This window comes from Pezoporus occidentalis, unplaced genomic scaffold (assembly GCF_034315485.1).
Source record: "Pezoporus occidentalis ecotype Australia unplaced genomic scaffold, CSIRO_AGI_Poc_V1 ctg234, whole genome shotgun sequence".
In the NCBI taxonomy this organism is placed as follows: domain Eukaryota; kingdom Metazoa; phylum Chordata; class Aves; order Psittaciformes; family Psittacidae; genus Pezoporus; species Pezoporus occidentalis.
The window spans coordinates 630,325-650,493 of NW_026914222.1; the positions used below are offsets into that span (position 1 = coordinate 630,325).

Sequence of the window (20,169 nt, forward strand, 5' to 3'; positions counted from 1 at the left end):
TTTCTAGTACAAAGATGAAATATGTGGTCTGCTCAGTGTACATGGTACTGCTTTATCATGGAGTTAATTTTTAAAGTCTGAATCCTCATAGTACATGCACTGACAACAGTCAGCTAAACATTTACATTTAAATGGTGATTCTAACTTGGATCCTTATTATCTCTCAGAGATCCCAGAAAAGAAGGCCATCCTTGCCTTTAGGCTTACATCTGCCGCAGACTTATCATCACCAGTAGTATGTGTCTGTAGATAAAACAGCCTGAAACTCTGGCCATTAGAGGGAACAAAACCTTACATCCTGCTATTCCTGTAAACAAAAGGCCTGCTTTCCTAAATAGCCATTATTGGTAATGTCAATGTCCTCTTTCAGTTTAATCATTGTAACAACCTGAAAATTGGAAGAACTTAAGCAGAATGTGAATCAGAGTTGAACAGAGCTCAATGAAAGACAATCCCCGGTCTCAAAGCACCCTTTTCCCCTGGACCTACACACATAGACTTTAATCTAGCAACTGATCAATAGGAGCTTTAAAAAGCTTTAATAAAAATTTGGAATGGGCTTGTATCGAAACTCCATATCTGTGCACAGATACAACAAATTTCACAGTTCTACATTAGGCTGATAAGGAATAAACTGAAGCTCCCCTGAAGCCATACAGTGTTCAGTTTTGGATTCTGCAACCTGGACTTAAGTGTATGTAGTAAGATCATGTTCTTAATTATCTTCCAAGTAATGCTTGTTGCCACAAATAATTTCATACTTAACAGCAAATTTTGACATTAAAAAATATGCACTTAAAACACAACTTAATACCCATAGAAAAGTATGGCTCATGTCATAGCAAAAAGTTAACAGCAATGAGCTAACAGGCATAGCAAAATATATGACTTCTCTCTCTTTTTCTCTCTTTTGTTGTTTCCACATCATTACCTTTTCATGTACAACAGTTGTATTGTTCCTGGAGCAGTGAGGTTATAAAAGCTGCCGTCAGTCCAATAACATGAAAATGTCTCCAGTTCAGGTGATCTGCACTTGCTGATTTGTGGCCACTGTGAAAGGTCTGTCAGGAAAAATGGCAGAGGACAGAAAGACACATTAAACAAATCCATAAGCCTGACTAACATGCTGTTAAAATTAATCAGCATTTTTTATGAATAATTAACATTTTTTTTTTCCAAATTTTATATGTACAATGAGTCAGGACTTCTTCTTACATTCATATATGTAGTTGACTGTACCTGTAGGAAGCCATATTTGAAAGATGGGGCAAGCTCTTTATTGTGCAGTGTAGAAGTGTTAGTATCACAACCTGACACACAGCCTGCGTATCTGCCAACCCCATCACTGCAGTTGAATGGAATAGCATAGACTATTTAAAACAAAAGGGACCTGCAATGATCATCTTGTCCAGCTGCCTGACAGCTTCTGGTTAAAGCCTTTGTTGAGGGCATTTTCCATAGGCCTCTTAACACTGACAGGCTTGGGGCATCAACCACCTCTCTAGGGAGTTTGACCATCCTCTTGGTAAAGAAATGCTTCCTGATGTCTGGTCTGAACCTTCCCTGTACAGCTTTGAAACACTCCCATGCATCCTGTCACTGGATGCCAGGGAGCAGGGCTCAGCACCTCCCTCTCCACTTCACCTCCTCAGGAAGCTGCAAGAGATCAAGGAGGTCACCCCTCAGCCTCCTTCTCTCCAAACTAGACAAGCCCAGAGCCACCAGCCACTCCTCACAAGATGTTTCTTCCAGCCCTGTCTCCAGCTCTGCGGCCTCCTCTGGACACATTCAAGGACCTTCACATCCTTCTTAAATGGTGGGGCCCAGCACTGCCCACAGTGCTCCCGGTGAGGATGCACCAACACTGAACACAGCGGGAGAATCACCTCTGTTGACCAGCTGGTGATGCTGTGTCTGGTTAGCTCAGTACAGATAAACCTGAATTAGCCCTGCACTTGATTTAACTGTAGTACTGCAGAGTTTGGTATTAGACTAACCACAGCTTAGCATTTACACAGCTGAGCAGTTTTGCAATGTGTCTACTCATTAGAGTAGCTACCTTGAACTGAGTTCCGATTTGTGTATATGACATTGTGTAGATACAACCTTGCTCTGAGAGTGACAAGGGAAGCTGTAAGCATGTGCCTGTTCTGCACGTCACTTCTATATTCACAATTTCTGTTTGTCAGAACTGCAGTGATGGAGGGCCGTGAAGTGACTGATACTATTTGGCAACACGTGCATAGAAGATGAGATAGAGATTACGCGCATAGAAGTGTCAACCCTGTTGTGGTTTAAACCATTCTGTGGCTCTATTTGGTTATATTTTGATAATATTTGGTTCAAAACATTTACACTCAAGAGTTGGAAAAACTATTAAGGTGGAGATACCCACACCAGAGGCTTTCTCCTACACATAAGGATTTTGTAGCCTTCCTGCATGTCTACTCCTTTATTTACAGCTCAGACAGACACAGCCACTCCACACCAGAGCAATCTGCATTTCTTGAGCTAAGTGGCTCAAATGATGTGCTTTATATTATATGCTGCCAAGCATCCAAAAATATATGGATATTAGGAATTTCTGTTTTGCTCATCCCATATTTCTGCCTCATTTCACACTTTGGACATTTCACAAGGCCTGAACATATGCATGTTAATAACAGATTTCATGAGTTGGGTGGCAGCTTATACCCCTTCACCTCCACACCCCAAAGCCTTAAGAATTCTTCTTGCCAACCTAAAATAACTGATATATGCTTGGAAAGATTTAAACAGTCTTTTTTTTTTTTCTCTTTCTTAGCCAGCATGTTCCACTTCACTGAACTTTAAATAAATTTTTGGAATTGAAACAAATTTTGAAATGAAGTGTTGCAGCAAATAAAAAATATTACAGTTCTTTTTCAGAAAATATTGTGACAATTTTTACAATTACGCGTGATTTTGTTTGGTATGGAATTCAGTATTTAACAGCTTTGGCCTAAATCCCAAAATGCTTTTAACTGACCTGGATTTAAGCTTTTACACGTTTTTTACATCATTTATAAAACACTTTTCATATGGTAGATATCTTCGTTAAAACCAGGACATGACCATGAAATTACAAACTGTCATACATCCAAAATAAAACAGAATAAAAGATTCAAGAACAGTATTGTAACTTTTAAAATATGTTCAGCTTTCAAACTTAAACTTTCTTTTCTGTTTAACTGAAAACAAAATCATTGTTTAAAAACAAAACAAAGGAAAATAAACTAAATTTCGTGCCTTTACTTTGAAAACATAAGTAAAATTGCCTCAACTGCATAATAGCTATAATCAACAAAAGAGGAGTCTCTCCCTTTTTCTCTAAATAGATAGTGTGCACAGAAGTACATGTTACAGCTTTTCCTGTTTCTATCCTCAGCTACATGCATCAAGAACAAATATAGCTATTTTTACTGAAACAGGTTAAGTATTTGAGAAAATGATACACTGGAAAACCCTCCTAAATTAGAATATTTCTCTTGATGCCTGCACCATATTATAGCTAGAACACAAAATATCTAATGCCCATGAAGACCATGTCCTCATCTCCAGGGATCAGTAACGTTACACTGTCACTTTTTTATATGATGAAATGAACTGAATAGAATAAAACTTCTCATTTTGAGAGGTTCAGCAGGATCTTAAGACATAAACTCTACAATCTCTTAATAATGAATTCTGTTGAATTCATCAGCTTCATACTCAAATTAAGGACTGCAAGATGTACAAACTCTTCTAGGAAAATAAATCATAGCACAGCCAGAAGTGGCATCAGTTACAATGGGGAGGATTAGCAATGCACACAGAATACAGATCAAGACTTGTTCTCTTACACTTTAAATTCAGAGGAATGTATCCTTGAGGTTTGACTCTCTTTCCCACTTCCTCATGACAGGACTTCTCTTTGTCTCACAAATACTCCTTCAACAGGCACAAGAGTTTTTGAGCAGGAAGCAGTCTGCTTGGGATTCAAATACTCTTGGTTTACGGTCATTTTTTTTAGTATATATTCATATATATTTATGAGCAGTTGCATTTGTAAGAAAAATTATCTTCTGATGGCTTGTTTCCGTTATCTATGACAAGTTTCTAGCCTCCAAAACATCAGGCTTTTGTGACTGACTGGAGAAAGCTTTTGTTATATTGACTTATACAACACTTGGCACTTTTGGGATAGATATCCTGAATTCCTTATTTCTCATGCAAGTAAATTACCAAAATTGTACAGGACCCTGTGTGAGCTCCATTTCCTGGGCAAACTGTGCCAGAATGTGATAAAGGAACACAATAGCACACAGCTGAATGCATTTAGGCATAAAGGCAGCAGGGTACGGAAAGTAAAGGCTGTCAAACTGAGATTTTAAATAGGCTAGAAAAGCAAAACAAAACATGGATAAACAACTGCTCTTTTCCTACCTGATCCAATAAGTTCCGGTCAGATTGTCATGAATAAGACCACTCACTTTAATCAAGATAATAGCTTTGCAGAATATGCAGATTCAGTAGTAGAACACATGGGAAAACCTGTGGTTTCCACTGTGACTACAACGAAGGACTGGTACTGTTGTGGTTTAAGCCCAGCTGGCAACTAAGCACCATGCACCTGCACGCCCAGCCCCCCCGACCCTGGTGGTATGGGGAGGAGAACTGGAAAAAGGTAAAATCCGTGGGTTGAGAAAAGTACAGCTTAATAATGAACTAAATTAAGACATAATGACAATAATAATGAAAAAGAGTGAGAGGAATAAACCCTAAGAAAAACAGGTGACTCACAATACAATTGCTCACCACTCACTGACCGATGTCCAGCTTCTACCCAAGCAGTCATCAGTGGTTCCTGGCCAGCTCCCCCCCAGTTTATATATTGAGCTTGATGTGCTGTGCTATCTCTTTGTCTAGTTTGTGTCAGCTGTCCTGGTTGTGTTCCCTCCTGGCTTTATTCAACATTATTTTCATAATAAATGCAAAACACAGCACTGTGCTGCACCCAGCTACTAGGAAGAAAATCAACTCTATCTCAACTGAAACCAGGACAGGTAGAAAGGTTCCTAGTCCTGCGCCTCAGTTTGGCTGAAAGTAAATGTTCAGCTGCCACAACTGTGCTGCAAAAGAGTAAAATCTCTTCACATTCTGCTCTCATTATGTTATGACCACAGATTAGCTATGGTCTGAACGCTGGCTCAGCCAGAAGAAACTTTGCCAAAACAGTAGCAAAGACAATAGTGCGGTTTATGGAAAGCATCAGCAATGCAGATGTGCCATCTCTTCTACTTAACATTTGTTTGTGGGTCACCAGACTGCAGTTTTCCATTTAGCATAGTTTCAATGCTATATATTCTTTATGTTTGTTTTTTTTTTTTTAAAAAAGAACACAGTATTTAACTGTAGCTTACTGGAAGTTATATGACTTTAAGACAAAAAACCACCCCATAATCTAGAGGTGTCAGAAGGCTAATTCCTGTAGAGATCAAGTTCCCTTAGTCTTTTTTTCTTAAAGTCCCTCTAGTAAAATTTAACTTCAGAGGGAGCTAGCCTTGAGTGTGGAAGAGTAAGGAAGTTTATAACCAGGGTGTAACAAAATCGGTTATCATTATCTTGGGGAAAGTCTTACTGTCACCAAGGCCTTAGTACTTCTGTGGGAGCAATGGTGAAGCAGTATGCAAGTTGTACGGAAATGTCTCTTATTACTATGGCACTTAGTTGAGACAATAATGAGTATATGAATGATCCCAAAATAATCAAGCTAACTAAACAGAAAATTAAAAAAGAGGATAATTTCTTTTTTCCTGAACAAAAGGCAGTACTTCTGGTTGTGGTAATCGTGGAAGGTTTCTGTAGAATTATCAGTTATCATAATGTAGGATATCTATCAAACCCAGTGCAAACTTAAACTTACAGAAGAGTAACATGTTCCAATGTGCAAATCAATGGCAAAATTACCCTTATGCAACAGTGTGTATGCACTCTCAAAGCATACACAACTCATCACTGCTACAGCATAAAAGATGGAAATGGAAACATAAACAGGGGAATTAGCAGCATTTAAAATGGGAAACAGTTATGAAGACCTGGAATGTTATTTACTGTAGCTCGTATTTGTATATCGAAAGTGAATGCTCCATCAACTAGGCTTTTCTCCTGAATTCATCAAGCTCAACAAATGTTGGGCAATTTACTTTAATAAGGGCGGGTGGGTTTCTCTGGTACCAGGAAATTGTGAGTCTTTCAAGCTGTGCAGCAAAATCAACATTTGTTGTCAAGGGATGATATTTTGAATAAGATACATTCTAGTACTAATAAATTATCAGACATCACATATACAGGAAGAGCTGGATGCAGTAAGTGGAGACAAGAGCCAAGTCAATTCTTCATCATGCTGCTTGCTAGTCCAATTCTGCTTTTGCTCTAGGTACAACCTGTCCTTGGAGGGCCAACAGTAAAGTATTGGAACGACTTGGGGAGAAGGAGGTATTTCTCACATCAGTACCAGAAAGTACTCAACAGAAACAAAGCAAAGTTTTGCAACTCTAAGATGCTATATTGCAGTCCAGAGTGAAGAGAAATGCTGCAAGGGATTATTCTGACCATGGAGTAGGTCTAAATATTGTAATACTTCTTGATAAATATGGGTGTTTTGCTAAGGAATATGAAAAAGGAGTATGTTGTCACCTGTGCACTGAAGATTAATTTGGTGACAGCTACTTTGAACAATCATCATGGCTTGACTTTGTGAACGAAGATTTGGGAAGGGCTTTACCCACGCTTACTACAAGCACGCTGATGACTAAAAAGGCCAATGTGGGATAGGCAAATCCGGTTGCAAAAAGATCAGTGAAAGGTCCCCTTGGGTGGTATAGGCAGGGCGCAATTCTTTCTGCGTTGTCTTTTCTCCTCGAGACTAGCTTTGCATATGTTCTCAAAGGAAATAACGGCATTATGTATGGTGTGTCTTTAAGTCTCCCAATTAGAGGCCAAGGTGGACCACTGATGGTAGTCAATATGGCCAAGGCTAAGGTATTGTTTCAGGGAGTCCTTGTATCTCTTCTTTGGGGCACTTCTGTTGCGGGAACCGGTGCCAAGTTCACCGTAAAACACAATCTTAGGGAGGTGATGATCCTTCACCCTAGAGACGTGCCCTGCCCAGCGCAGCTGCAGTTTCAGCAATATGGCCTCGATACTGGTGACCGCTGCCTGTTGAAGGACAGTAACATTTGACACATGGTCAGTCCAATGAATGTTTAGAACTGTATGGAGGCAGTGCTGATGAAAGTGTTCGATGAGTCGTAGGTGATGGCGGTAGATAACCCATGATTCAGACCCATATAAAAGAGTAGACAGTACAATGGCTCTATAGACACTGATCTTTGTACTTCTCTTCAGGTGTTTATTGCACCAGACTCTTTTATGAGTTTTCTGAAGGCTCTATATGCCTTTGCTATTCTGTTGTCTCTTTGTTGATCGTGGCATCCGAGGAAATAATGCTTCCCAGATAGCTGAACTGCTGAACTGACTTAAGCTCTGACTCACCAATGGTAATCTGGGAATTGCAGAATCACAGAATTCCAAGGGTTGGAAGGGACCTCAAAAGATCATCTAGTCCAACCCCCTGCAAGAGCAGGGTAACCTAGAGTACATCACACAGGAACTTGTCTAGGCGGGCCTTGAATATCTTCAATGTAGGAGACTCCACAACCCCCCTGGGCAACCCATTCCAGTGCTCTGTCACTCTCACAGTAAAGAAGTTTTTCCTGATGTTCACATGGAACCTCCTATGCTCCAGTTTACACCCATTGCCCCTTGTCCTATCACTGGACATCACTGAAAAAAACCTAGCTCCACCATCCTGACACTCACCCTTTACATATTTGTAAACATTGATGAGGTCATCCCTCAGTCTCCTCTTCTCCAAGCTAAAGAGACCCAGCTCCCTCAGCCTCTCCTCATAAGGGAGATGTTCCACTCCCTTAATCATCTGGATGGTGATGATCTTCTTGTGGTGCAGGTTAGTAGAGAACTACTGTCTTCTTCAAGCTGACTTCCAGCCCCAAAACCTCAGCCACCTCCACAAAGCAAGATGTTAAACACTGCAGAGCTGCTTCTGTGTGAGCAACAAGGGTGTCATCGTTAGCAAAATGCAGCTCACGGACAAGATGATTTGGGGTCTTAGTGTGGTCCTTCAGCCGCCTTAGACTGAATAGGCTCCCATCAGTACGATATTGAATATAAATGCTGTTTTGTTCATCGAGGTTTACTGTAGCCCTTTGGAGCATCATGCTGAAGAAGATTGTGAATAAAGTTGGTGTGAGAATGCAACCTTGTTTCACACCATTGGTTACTGGGAAGGGTTCATAGAGTGCATCGCCATATCTGACTTGGCCTTGCTGATCCTCATGTAACAGAATAATCATTTTGAGGAACTTGGGGGGACAACCTAATCGTTCCAAGATCAGCCACAGGCCTTTTCTGCTCACAATGTCAAAAGCTTTGGTGAGGTCAACAAGTTACATAGAGCCCCTTATTCTGTTCTCTACACTTTTCCTGCAGTTGTCTGAGAACAAATACCATGCCTGTGGTACTTCTATTAGCTCTGAAACCACACTGACTTCGAGGTAGAAGTTCTTCTGTGATAGCAGGTACTACTCTGTTCAATAGTATTCTTGCAAGGATTTTTCCAGCAATGGAGGGCAGATTTATACCTCGGTAGCTTGAGCAGTTTGACTTTACACCTCTTTTCTTATACAGAGTGATGATGATTGCATCACGAAAATCTGATGGTAATTTACCTTGTTCCCAGCAGCGCACAACTAGCTCATGAAATCTAGCATGAAGTGTTTGGCCTCTGTGCTGCCAGATTTCGGGTGGGATTCCATCGACCCCGTTTGCCTTGCCAGATTTCACCTGCTGTATAGTCTTAAGAGTCTCTCCCATGGTAGGGGCTATATCCAATTCATTTTTCACCGGATGTTGTAAAATGTGCTGGATTCCTTCGCCTTGGACTACACAGTTAGCACTAAAGACTGTTTGAAATTGTTCAGACCAACGATTCAGGATGGAGATTTTATCTGTAAGAAGCGTTTGGCCATCTGCACTAAGTAAGGGGCTTTGAACCTGAAATGTGGCTCCATACACTGCTTTTAGAGCCTCATAGAATTCTCTGTGGTCACCCAAATCTGCACATAATTGAGTCTTTTCTGCTAGGTTGAGCCACCACATGTTCTGTGTGTCTCAAAGTTTCTGGTGGAGTTTACTACATGCAAGAAGAAAGGCTGCTTTTCTTACGTGGCAAAGTGGCTGAGCAAGGTGTGCTTGATGGGCAGATCTCTTCTTTGTCAGCAATTCCTGGACCTCCTGATTGTTACCGTCAAACCAGTCTTTGTTTTTCTTTAAGGAGAACCCAAAGGATTTTACGGAGGACTGCAGGATGCTATTTTTAATATGCTGCCAAAGCACTTCAGGAGAAGAATGTGTAAGATGGTCTTCAAGCCTAATTTGGAGATTAGCCTGAAAGCTGTCCCTCACTGCAGCTATCTGGAGATTATTAACATTGAGCCTCCTCCTTGAAATGCTGCCCCTCTTACGTTTGGGCTTGAAGTGGAAGTTTGCAACGCACAAGGTGGTGGTTTGTTTGACATTCTGCACTAGGCATGACACAGGTGTGACAGACATCATGAACATTTCTCTGGCGCACTAAGACATAATCAATAAGGTGCCAATGTTTACACTGAAGATGCATCCAGGTTGTCTTCCGGCTGTCTTTCTGCTGGAAAATAGTGTTAGTGATGGTAACCTGCTGCTCTGCACAAAACTCTAGCAAGAGGTGACTGTTACCACTGCAGCTACCAACACCGTGCTTGCCTAGTACTCCTTTCCAGGCTTCAAAGTTCTTACCTACTCGGGCGTTGAAGTCACCAAGGATTATGATCTTACCATCTATAGAAACCTTTTGAGTGATGCAACGCAGATCAGAGTAGAATTTGTCTTTTTCTGCAGGGCCAGCTTGCAGAGTTGGAGCATACATGCTGAAAAGAACAACATGTTGCTTATTGTGTAGTGGAAGACGTAAGGAGATAATACGATCGGAATGACCTATCAGCAAATTTTCAAGTTTTTAATCATGCAGCCAACTCCAGAAAGATGACTTTCAGTTTTGGATTTCCCTGACCAGCAGAGTGTATAGCCGGCACCATGTTCTTTAAGGCTACCTTCCTCATGAAGGCGAACTTCACTGAGAGCAGCAATATCGATGTTAAGTTGTGACAATTCATGGGCAATTAGTGCAGAACAGCGCTTGGAATGCCCACTGTTCACTGTATCAAGCATGGTTCTGATGTTCCATCATGCGAGTGTCAATCTGGACACACCTTTGGAAGCAGGTGTATGCCTTTGTCTCTTTGTCTTTAATCGACCACAACAGAAGATGCCCATTGGCCACAGCTAGCCAACCACGTGGAGGGGGAGATGAGCTTTGGTTAGGACACCTTTTCTAGGCCTCTCTCCATATGGAGCAAGCAGTGCTCTCCTTGAAAAAAAGGCTGCTTGGTCATTCAGGATGTTGCCGAACAAGACTGTCATCTCCTGGGTCAGTCTCGAGCGACCAATGTCCTGAACCGCCTGCATGCAGGGTTGGGTCTGTGACTTCCAGTGCACCTTATCACCTGCTGTTCCGTCCCTCGCCTGTTGCTACAGGGCTTTGCAAGTATGGGTAAACCCTTCGGGCCTGCGCAGTGGATTTGTTTTATTTTGAGCAATAATATGTAGGCATCTCCACTTAATAGATGGGGGTGTGCACAGTGTTTTGGGGAATGCCAGAAACATCTTTTTAGCAAGTTTGCAACATAATCAATGAACAAAAGAATAAAAAAACAACTATGGAGCTTGGTAACACTGAATGAAGAGGCAATGGCTCTTCTATATCATGTTGTTCTCTTGTTGTTTTTTTTTTTTTTTTTCTGGTCAAGTGAGATTGATACAGTTAAAAGAGAAAAACTTTGCTGAAGCAGAACTTTTCCACAGCATCAAAGCTCAGTGGCTATACTACTGGTTTCCCCCACTTTCTGAGTCCACAGACCAGCCATCAGTGTGGCTTATAGATGTGGTGTCCATAAAGGTACACACAAAAATAAGCAAGGCTCAGGGCTAGGGTGAAAGCAGTATTGCTCAGTAGTATTGGCCACAAGACATTACATGAACGAGCAAGAATGTGAATAAATACGTGCCATGTTCCATGGTCTTGTGTGTGTGCTTTCCAAATCATGCCTTCCCATGTGCAGTAGTGGAATCACATGATGTCTGTCACAGGCAAGCTGTATCAACTGGCCTGCCTAGATATATAACATATAAAGGGGAGTAGAACTGGAGGTCACAGTATTTGTAAATGGAAGGCAGTTAATGTAACAACCCCATTTCCAATTATCTCTTAATTGCTTATATAGTTGTAACTTAAATTGAAATTACATTTTCAATAAAGTGTGTATAAAAATAATAATGAATAATGATTTTATCTGTTATGGCTATTGATTGCTCTTCAGTATTGATTCACATTATGTAGTAGGGCATATGAGAAAATACAGAAGCACAAATGAGGTCCTGCAGGCAAACAGTATGTGCAATAAGCAAACATCACAAAAAGTCTTCCATGCCCTTCTCATAGCAAACGAATACTACAGTACTGACAAAAATCTCCAGCAACCTTCTTTCTTCTGCACATGTACTAGCATTCCCAGTCTGAAGCCCAGTTCGAAGCTAACAGCTGCCTAAAAGCAAACCCATTGCTCACTGCAATGAAGCCTCCACACAGTGGTGAGGGGATGTCCTAGCTGAGACACAGGCCCTCTAAAGCTGCCAGGTACGGGTGCTTGGAACCAGGACTGCCTTCTTCCGGAAAGACAAGCTGAAGTATAATCCAGCATCCCCAAATTGGGCTCCAAGCTGACACTCACCACCCCAGACTCAGGGAGTGGGGGGAGACTGTTAGGTATGAAAACAGGTTAAGGACTACAGCTTTACAATCACCTTCATGGAAAAGTTACGCTAGGGCACTTCTTGATGGTCCTGGCTAAATCAGACAACTCAGCCCTGTTGTTTTAACATCACTCCATGTGCTATCAACAAGATACTGCACAGAGAGGGGGCTTCAACAGCACTGGTGTGAGTGCTTGCACAGGACAGCCATGCTTCAGCCTGACCTGGGACAAGACAACTCCAAGCCTGGCTTGAGTGCAGGTGGGCCTGGGGCTGCCAATGGCACAGCTGCATGGAAGGTGTTTTTACAAAGGAAAAGTTACAGCACAACTAACATCTGTGGCGGGAGTGGACAAAGGGAGCAAAAGCAGAGAGCACAAGGTAAAGAAGAACAAAGGCACAGAAAGAAAAAAGGATGAGAAAAGAAGACTATATGTTTGGAAAGAAAAGCGTGATAGGACACGTCAGTGTGTGTGAGAGGGAGACAGAAAAGGGTAGCAAAAGACTTGAGGTAAAAGCAGAAGAAACTTAATATTGACAAACTGCAACTGAAACGTGTAAGGTGACGCAAGCTTGCAATCACAGTGTCAGCTTGAACAGTGAAGATGATAGTTTCTTGGTCTGGCACATACATATTCTGATAGCACAGAGAATAAATTGCATGTATCTGGGATCACCAAAAAGAAATTCTGAGGTAAGAGATGAGGAGAAAGCAGGTGGCTGTAACAACAATGTGAAAAGAAACATGCAAGCAATGACACAGTGCACTGATGTTAAGGACACCTTCAGAATAATGGCAGTGTGACAGAAACACTGAGGTCTTCCTCACAAATCTAACAAGTTTTCAATAACTAGGTGCCCTATAAGCAGGGCCATGAACTTGCCAGGTTTCATTAGACAGACGCAGCTGTGTATTGTCGATTACGATGACACCACATCCCAAACTCTGTATTTTATCAATGAAACAATGCTGGTTATATACAAATGCATACTGATGTTTCTGGTTCTTTATATCCCCCCCCCCCCCCTTGTTACATTTGAATTAAGTAACTCACAAAGATACTGGCCCTCAATCTGGCCTCATTCTTGACATTTGGTCTTTTAATTTACGCTGCTTTTGGAAGAGCAGTATAAAGCCGTAGATTTTTGTGCTTCCCACTGCTGAACTTTTAAGGTACTTCTGGCTTTTGCAGATTTTAACCAGTCTTCAAAATAATGACTGCTGAATTATGTGCAGTAACACACAACAGAAGAATCGTACACAGTGCTCTACAGAGACTGCCATGGAGTACAAATCATCAATCTCCATTTGAAATTTGAAGTAGTACAATTTGGTGTGGTTTTTAGTCAAGTGAAATAAGTGAAGGAAAAATGCCAGTTTTGTCCACAGAACAACTAACTGATGTCTTTGAAGGATTCTCCCAAAAGTCAGCAGCTATCTTGTTCTTCAGTCTAGAGGTTAAGTTCCCTGTTACAGTCACCACATATATACTGTCAATATAGAAACTAAGGAGGCAAAAAACACCCAGGAGCTGTTATCAGGAGGATCATTTGTTACCTTCCAAACGTGGAGTGAAACTCCAACAGACATCACTGACCTGTTTCATTCAGAGATTCCTTGGAGAAGTCCTGCTACAACAAGGGCACGTGCACTGAATAAAAGCTGAACCTCCAAAGCAGTCAGAGGAGTTCCTTCCCATATTCTGATCAGTGACAAGGACAACTGAAAATTATCTGGCTTTGAATACCTGAAGACTGAAAGTCTTGCTGAATCTTTAAAATTCTTCATGATAAGAACCATCCAACATAATCTTTGCAGAGACTGTAAAGTATATGGGGGGTTCTATGGTATTTTCACTGGTTTTGCATGTGTGGACCATAATAACTTTTCTTGGATCCCAAAGAAAACTGAATTGATTTTAGTATTTCAGAGCATTCTGGCATGCAGTGTTTCTCCTGTGCTTTTCAGCGTGTCTCTTTTATTACTGTAGACAGGATATTTACTTGTTCAGTAATTCATAGCTTTATTATTGCAATAATCATAAACTATAAATCACCAGCTTCAAGGAATCATAGAATCATAGAATAGTTAGGGTTGGAAAGGACCTTAAGATCATCTAGTTCCAACCCCCCTGCCATGGGCAGGGACACTTCACATTAAACCATGTCATCCCCAAGGCTCCGTCCAACCTGGCCTTGAACACTGGCAGGGATGGATCAATCACAGCTTCCCTGGGCAACCCATTCCAGTGCCTCACCACCCTCACAGTGAAGATCTTCTTCCTTATATCCAATCTAAACTTCCCCTGTTTAAGTTTTAACCCATTACCCCATGTCCTATCACTACAGTCCCTAATGAAGAGTCCCTCCTCAGCATCCTTATAAGCTTTGCACAAGGCCAGGTAGATGACATCACCTGCTCTACCCCTGGCCATCAGTTCTGTAGCCCCATCATAGAAGGCCACCAAACTGGTCAGGCAGGATTTCCCCTTAGTGAAGCCATGCTGGCTGTCACCAAGCACCTTGCTGTTTTTCACATGCCTTAGCATGCCTTCCAGGAGAATCTGCTCCGAGATTTTGCCAGGCACAGAGGTGAGACTGACTGGTCTGTAATTTCCTGGGTCATCCATTTTCCCCTTCTTGAAAATGGGGGTTGTATTTCCCTTTTTCCAGTCGTCCAGTGAAATTTTAGAAACACTCTAGAGAAGAACAAAAGCATTGTTCTCCACTTTATTTATCCTCTTTGCATTTTGCAGTGATCTTGTAAGAGCATCCTGCTTAGTTGGGTTTCAAAAGGAAAATGATTGTCACAACAGTTCTGTCCCCTGTTTAAACAGACTTACAGAATCATAAAATGGTTTGGGTTGGAAGGGACCAGACTGTCCTTTTAACATTATTTATAAAGCACAATCTCCACTCTTAATTGTTAGAAATTCAGCCAGTATTGTGGTGTATCATGTAAAAATCTTGCTAATTTACAAACTAGGAAAAACCCAACCAACCAACCAGAGTACCAATCAGTTCTTGGCCATGACTCTGGATCCCAGCGGGACTCATGCACATGAAAGGAAATGTATTTGACACATTTAAAGTTACAAACAGGGACTATTTGACCTTCTTCCCAAAATGGGAAAGTTGCTGAGCTGGATACATTTTAACTTCTCTGAAATCCAGGATGATGTAAATACCAAATGAGAGAGAAACCATGCCAATGATATTAGACTGATGGAATTAAGTTAGCAGTGGAAAAACTACACTCATCCCTCCTTCCCTGAAGTATTGGCGATTCAGCTCTAGGACAAACAAAGCACCAGACAAAATGCAAATAGGGAGGATTCATGACTCAGAAGGGAGTTGTGCTAAACAGAATAATACATATTTTCCTTCAGCTTTTATTTCTGTGATCTGGCTATAAGTCTAAAAGAATCTTCTGATCCTCTGTATGGTGCTGAGTGCCCCGAAGTAAGCCTCCAGACTCATTTCACTGTTGCAGAGGAGACTTGGACAAAACAATCATATTCAAAAGCACAGTAATCTGTAAAGGAAATATTTTTTTTCTGACAAACTGCTAAAAGTGATTTAAGTTGTATGTATCCTCAGCTGAGTCTGATTTTCTCTAACACCCACTCCCTCTTGGTGAGAACCCAGTGCTGTGAGTCCTGGGCTTCAGAGATTAGTTAAGGAAGAGCTGCTGGCAGAGGTGGTGTGGGCTTTTCTTCTCAGTACTTGAAACAGAGGATCCAGGGACAGATTTGAAGTTTCATCACTATTAAAAAAATGGGCATTTCTCATTTGATTTGTTTCTCATTTTCTTCCAGTGTCTTTTCAAATAACCATAGGAGGAGTGTAGAGAAAAGACCTGATTTTCATTTGAATAAACAGCCATTTCCTTACTGGACAAAATAAAGAGAAACATTCAAATTAACTAATGACCAACCTAGGTCTCTAGAATTAGTTATATTAGTCTTCAGCATGCCCAAGAGGACTACACTTCTGACAAAAGCACAGACTTAAAGGATATTATGTTCATTCACCTGAGTGACATTCATGCAGAAGCAACACAGTTTTCACAGTTTATTTAAATTAGCAAAAGACTAATACGCACTGTCAATAAGGGTACAACTAATAACTGTTTCAAGCAATCAAAGAAATACAGGTGAGTCAAAAAATCATCTTACATACCACCTGTAATAGTACTTGCTTATCACAGAATCACAGAACCATTGAACCATAGAATAGTTATCCTCTAGGAGCTTTCAAGTCCACACTTGATATCAGCAGGTTCTGGACATTCAATACACAATACATTAAGAGTACATGTCCTCATTCAAGCTATCATTCAAATAATCACACATAATCTCCCTAAAATTATGGTGACATATGCATTTCTCTGTTTTTTTACAGTGGGAAAAAGGGGGAAGAAGAGAGGTTCATTACATGAATCCAAACTGAGCTTAGAAAGTGAGAAGAAAGAACTGTTGCCAAAGCCAAAATGATTACTCAGAAAATCCTGGCACCAAGAAGTTGCTTTGGTGTGCTAGAACTGCACTGCCAATCAGTCAGGAAGCTCCATTTACATTCACGTTTCTAAGTCCCTGTGTTAATCACTGATATATGTGCTATAGATTGGCATGAGGTATTACTACTATGAGCTACACCTTTTCTGCTCTGGAGACCCTGTAGCTTTGGAAAGCCTGAGGGCAAGTACTGCAGAACTCATCTCCCATAGTGACTGTGTGCCACTTCACTTCTGGCCCAACTTCCTTGTTCTCTTAAATTTTCCTTTGGTATCCCTCTGCTATTCTGCAAGTGTCAACAAATGAACCATTTAAGCTGGCAGTCTTTCTGTTGATTTTGCTCCAATGCCTTAGTAAGAGAAAATTGAGCTTACATCAACCCACAATCCCCTGAATCTGGCATTTAGCCAGATTTTGGTATCTTGACTATGGCCTCAGCAAGTGTAATTCCATCAACATTCCCTGCACAGTAAGAGAAAGACTTTGCTACTCAGACAGGTCTCAAGAATAATTTCCTCAGCAACAACTGCAAGCTGTAGTTATGTAAAATGACCAAAACTACATTTTTTGCACACTGAGGCACATGGGAGTAAGTGACTGAATCACCCCCTCTACAGGTGAGCAGAAACACATGATGAGTGCAAGAGGTTTAGTCTTTAAAACAATAAATGGAATTAGCTATAAGGATAATTCATGTGAGACCATCCTTGAGCGATGCTATTAGGTTTTACTTTAGGAAACTGTTCCACTTTGGTGGAAGATTCCTCTCTAACTGGCGCTGGATTTACAATTGTATGAATCAACATCAGCAGGTAAAATGAATTTACATGAGTGTTTTACACTTGTGTAAACAAAGACAAACAGAGACAAAACTGAGATAGTTTATTTTTGGGTAGAAGGCTACTCTACCACATTTAATTTTGGCAGCCTTATTTAATATCCTGTGTGATTTACCAATTTTGCTCAGGATCTTTAGATTTCTCTAAAAAAATTGCCCTGGAATGTGTCTTTAAGGAAGTCTCATAGATGTCATCATGATGCCACAAAGTCACAGATCTTTCACATTAGTCCTGGTAGGTCCAAATGCAATGGACCTCAATAAAGAACCATGTTACCTCCTTTTTCAACAGGAAGATTTTGATAGCGATATTTTCCAAAATTTTAAGGGGTAGAGTTTTAAAAATCTACAATAAGCATATGTTCATTGATCAGATTTTAAAGATAAAGCAGTACCTGAAAAGGGGAAAACTAACAATTTTGACATCTAACGTAGTATATTTTCTGCATTATACTATGTTTCTTGATTGCAATTTTAACTGGGTTCAAAAAGTCTTCTTCATTATTGGCATTCTTACACTATACAGACATCTGCTTTTGTTAAAAGAGTGATCTTGTGAAATGTCACCCTTTTACTTAGATACAATTCTTAATTATACACTAAATCATACTGCCTCGGTTTATTTAAGCAAATGCTAAACCTTGAAGGCTCTGTAGGGCCAGCACAAGTTTGGAAAGGTGAGGTGAATTATATATTATGGGCCATGTTTCAACAGAATTTGTCAGAGACAGTTGCAGAACCTCTACCTTGAGAATTACAGTGCTGAACCCCTCATCTAACCTTTAAATAACTCTGTATTTTCAGTTACTTCAGAGGTTACATTGAGCTACAAGCAGCCCAGAATAAGTAGGTGGAAAAAGGCAGAGGAAAAAAAAAGGCACTGAGAAGCAAGACAAATGAGCTATAAATCCTCAAGCTCAAGCAACCATGAGCTATAAATCCTGACACCTATACTTGGAAGCTGCTTCTTTTTACATGTATGCTATAGGAAGCAACTGCTAAAAGTGAATGGAAATTTTGTGATTCTTTGTATCCCAAAGAGCTGTATTTGCAATGAGAGGTTTGCTTTTGCCTGACAGTGGGTTCGTCACTGCCCGTCCCTGCACTAGAAGGCTGTTTGCTTGCCTGTGCAGTCTCCCTGTTCCCTGTCCCTGTCATTTGGGTGAATGCCACCTGCCTCAGGCACCACACTGCAGCTCTTTGCAGCAATTCTGCTATCTTTCACCACACACAGCAGCAGAGCAGGGTGAGGTGATGCTTCTCATCCAGTGGGGAACGGCTGCCTGGTGCCAAGCTGATTTCAAGGGTAGGAGATTTGAAGCCATTTACAACTCTGGACAGCAAGAGAGCCTCATACAAACTTGATGGCACAAGAGAGGCCAGCTCTTCCTGCTGCCTTACTTAGTGAAAACAAACACTTGGCTGAGTGCTTGAGTAAGCATCAGAGAGCCAGAAGCTATAAAAGAAGATTGGCTAAATAATTTTACATAAGAAGATATGAAGGTAAGATTCAGTGACATACACCTGCCTGTGGACAGAAAGCCCCTGCACAAATATGCACGTATGGTTTATTCAACTGAACTTGACAGTGATACCAATTCTTCTGTATTATAGCCACAGGTAATACTTATTCTGTTTTTTCCAAAAAGTCAGAAAGTAAAAACTGCACAAACTGGTGTTTGCCTTAAGAATCAGCCTAAGCTCATGCACAAGCTGTCACTGACAGACAAAAAAATCATCTGAAACAAATGCTGGTTCCTTCAGAAAATTCAATCTTTTCTATGCCGGGTAGCTGCAGCACTATTTTTCAATGAAAACAGAAAAAAAGAAAGAGCAAAGTATTTCTGTGGAAGGTTGACATTCAAGAAGCACAACACAAACATATTAGCTACAGCAAAAGATTAGATCTCAGAAAGCTTAGGACAGAAAGTAGATGGTAAAAGCGAACAAACAGTCTGTATATGTTGCAACATTTCAGACCCACTTGTACTTACTGGCATGTCTGAAAAGTGAACTCATCAATAAAAGCCCGTAATGTTTGCTCTTCATCATTGATTGTTAGGCTAGAATGATTCCGAACAGTCAGACAGGTTTACATCAACCATTAATACTGAACCCTGCAGACTGTGAAAAACATGGCTTTGTCTCCTGAAACACTGCAGTAGAGACTTTACCAAAAGAAAAATACTATTTCCACTAAAAGCCCTTCTTCAGCAGATGTTCACTAGTGCTAAATGCTGCTTACAGTGCTGGACTAATGTCAGGAAAGCTGACCTCAGCACTTCAAACTTGGATGCTTTCTCTCTAGAGGCAAATTCTTCTTCAGCTGCTGCTTTTAGCGACGCAAGTGTAAGAGGGTTTGCCCCATGGCTTGCAAGAGCTGAGCTGGAAGTCCCTATGTGGGGCCCCTCCTGTGACTTCCATCACCCTCTTTTTATAGCTGGGCTAAAAGTAATGCTAGAACCAGGTATTCATTTATGTTTTGGAAAAAATAATCATGCCTAGGGAGGCTATACTGATTGCTTCTACCTACTCTGAACCACTCAGCACCATGCCACATATAAAGATCAATGTCCTGAGGGAATATGCAAACTGCACAGGGGCTGTTTAAGGCTCTAAAGAGCACCAAAATCTGCAAAGTTTTGAGTTTATGCGGAACGTCAATGTTTCTGTCAGCCTGTTTATCTCGGTGACCAAGACAACACTACAGTGAACGATACAAGCCATCACATTCTGATAGTTACTCCTGAAATAAAACACAAACCAATTCTGCTGTATCTGCACAGAATATGGTATCAGGATGTATGATTACCAACTGTGTGTAGA

The 20,169-nt window shown here is 40.9% G+C and overlaps 1 protein-coding gene across 7 annotated transcripts in view; it reads right to left on the bottom strand.

Annotated features, from left to right (window-relative positions):
* GHR (growth hormone receptor) overlaps positions 1-20,169 on the bottom strand; it is a 132,167-nt gene that overhangs the window by 12,772 nt on the left and 99,226 nt on the right. For all 7 annotated transcript variants that reach the window (XM_062621804.1, XM_062621802.1, XM_062621805.1 and 4 more), the window contains one exon: positions 932-1,061. In XM_062621804.1, the coding sequence (XP_062477788.1) occupies positions 932-1,061 (130 nt within the window). The remainder of the gene's footprint in view (positions 1-931; positions 1,062-20,169) is intronic.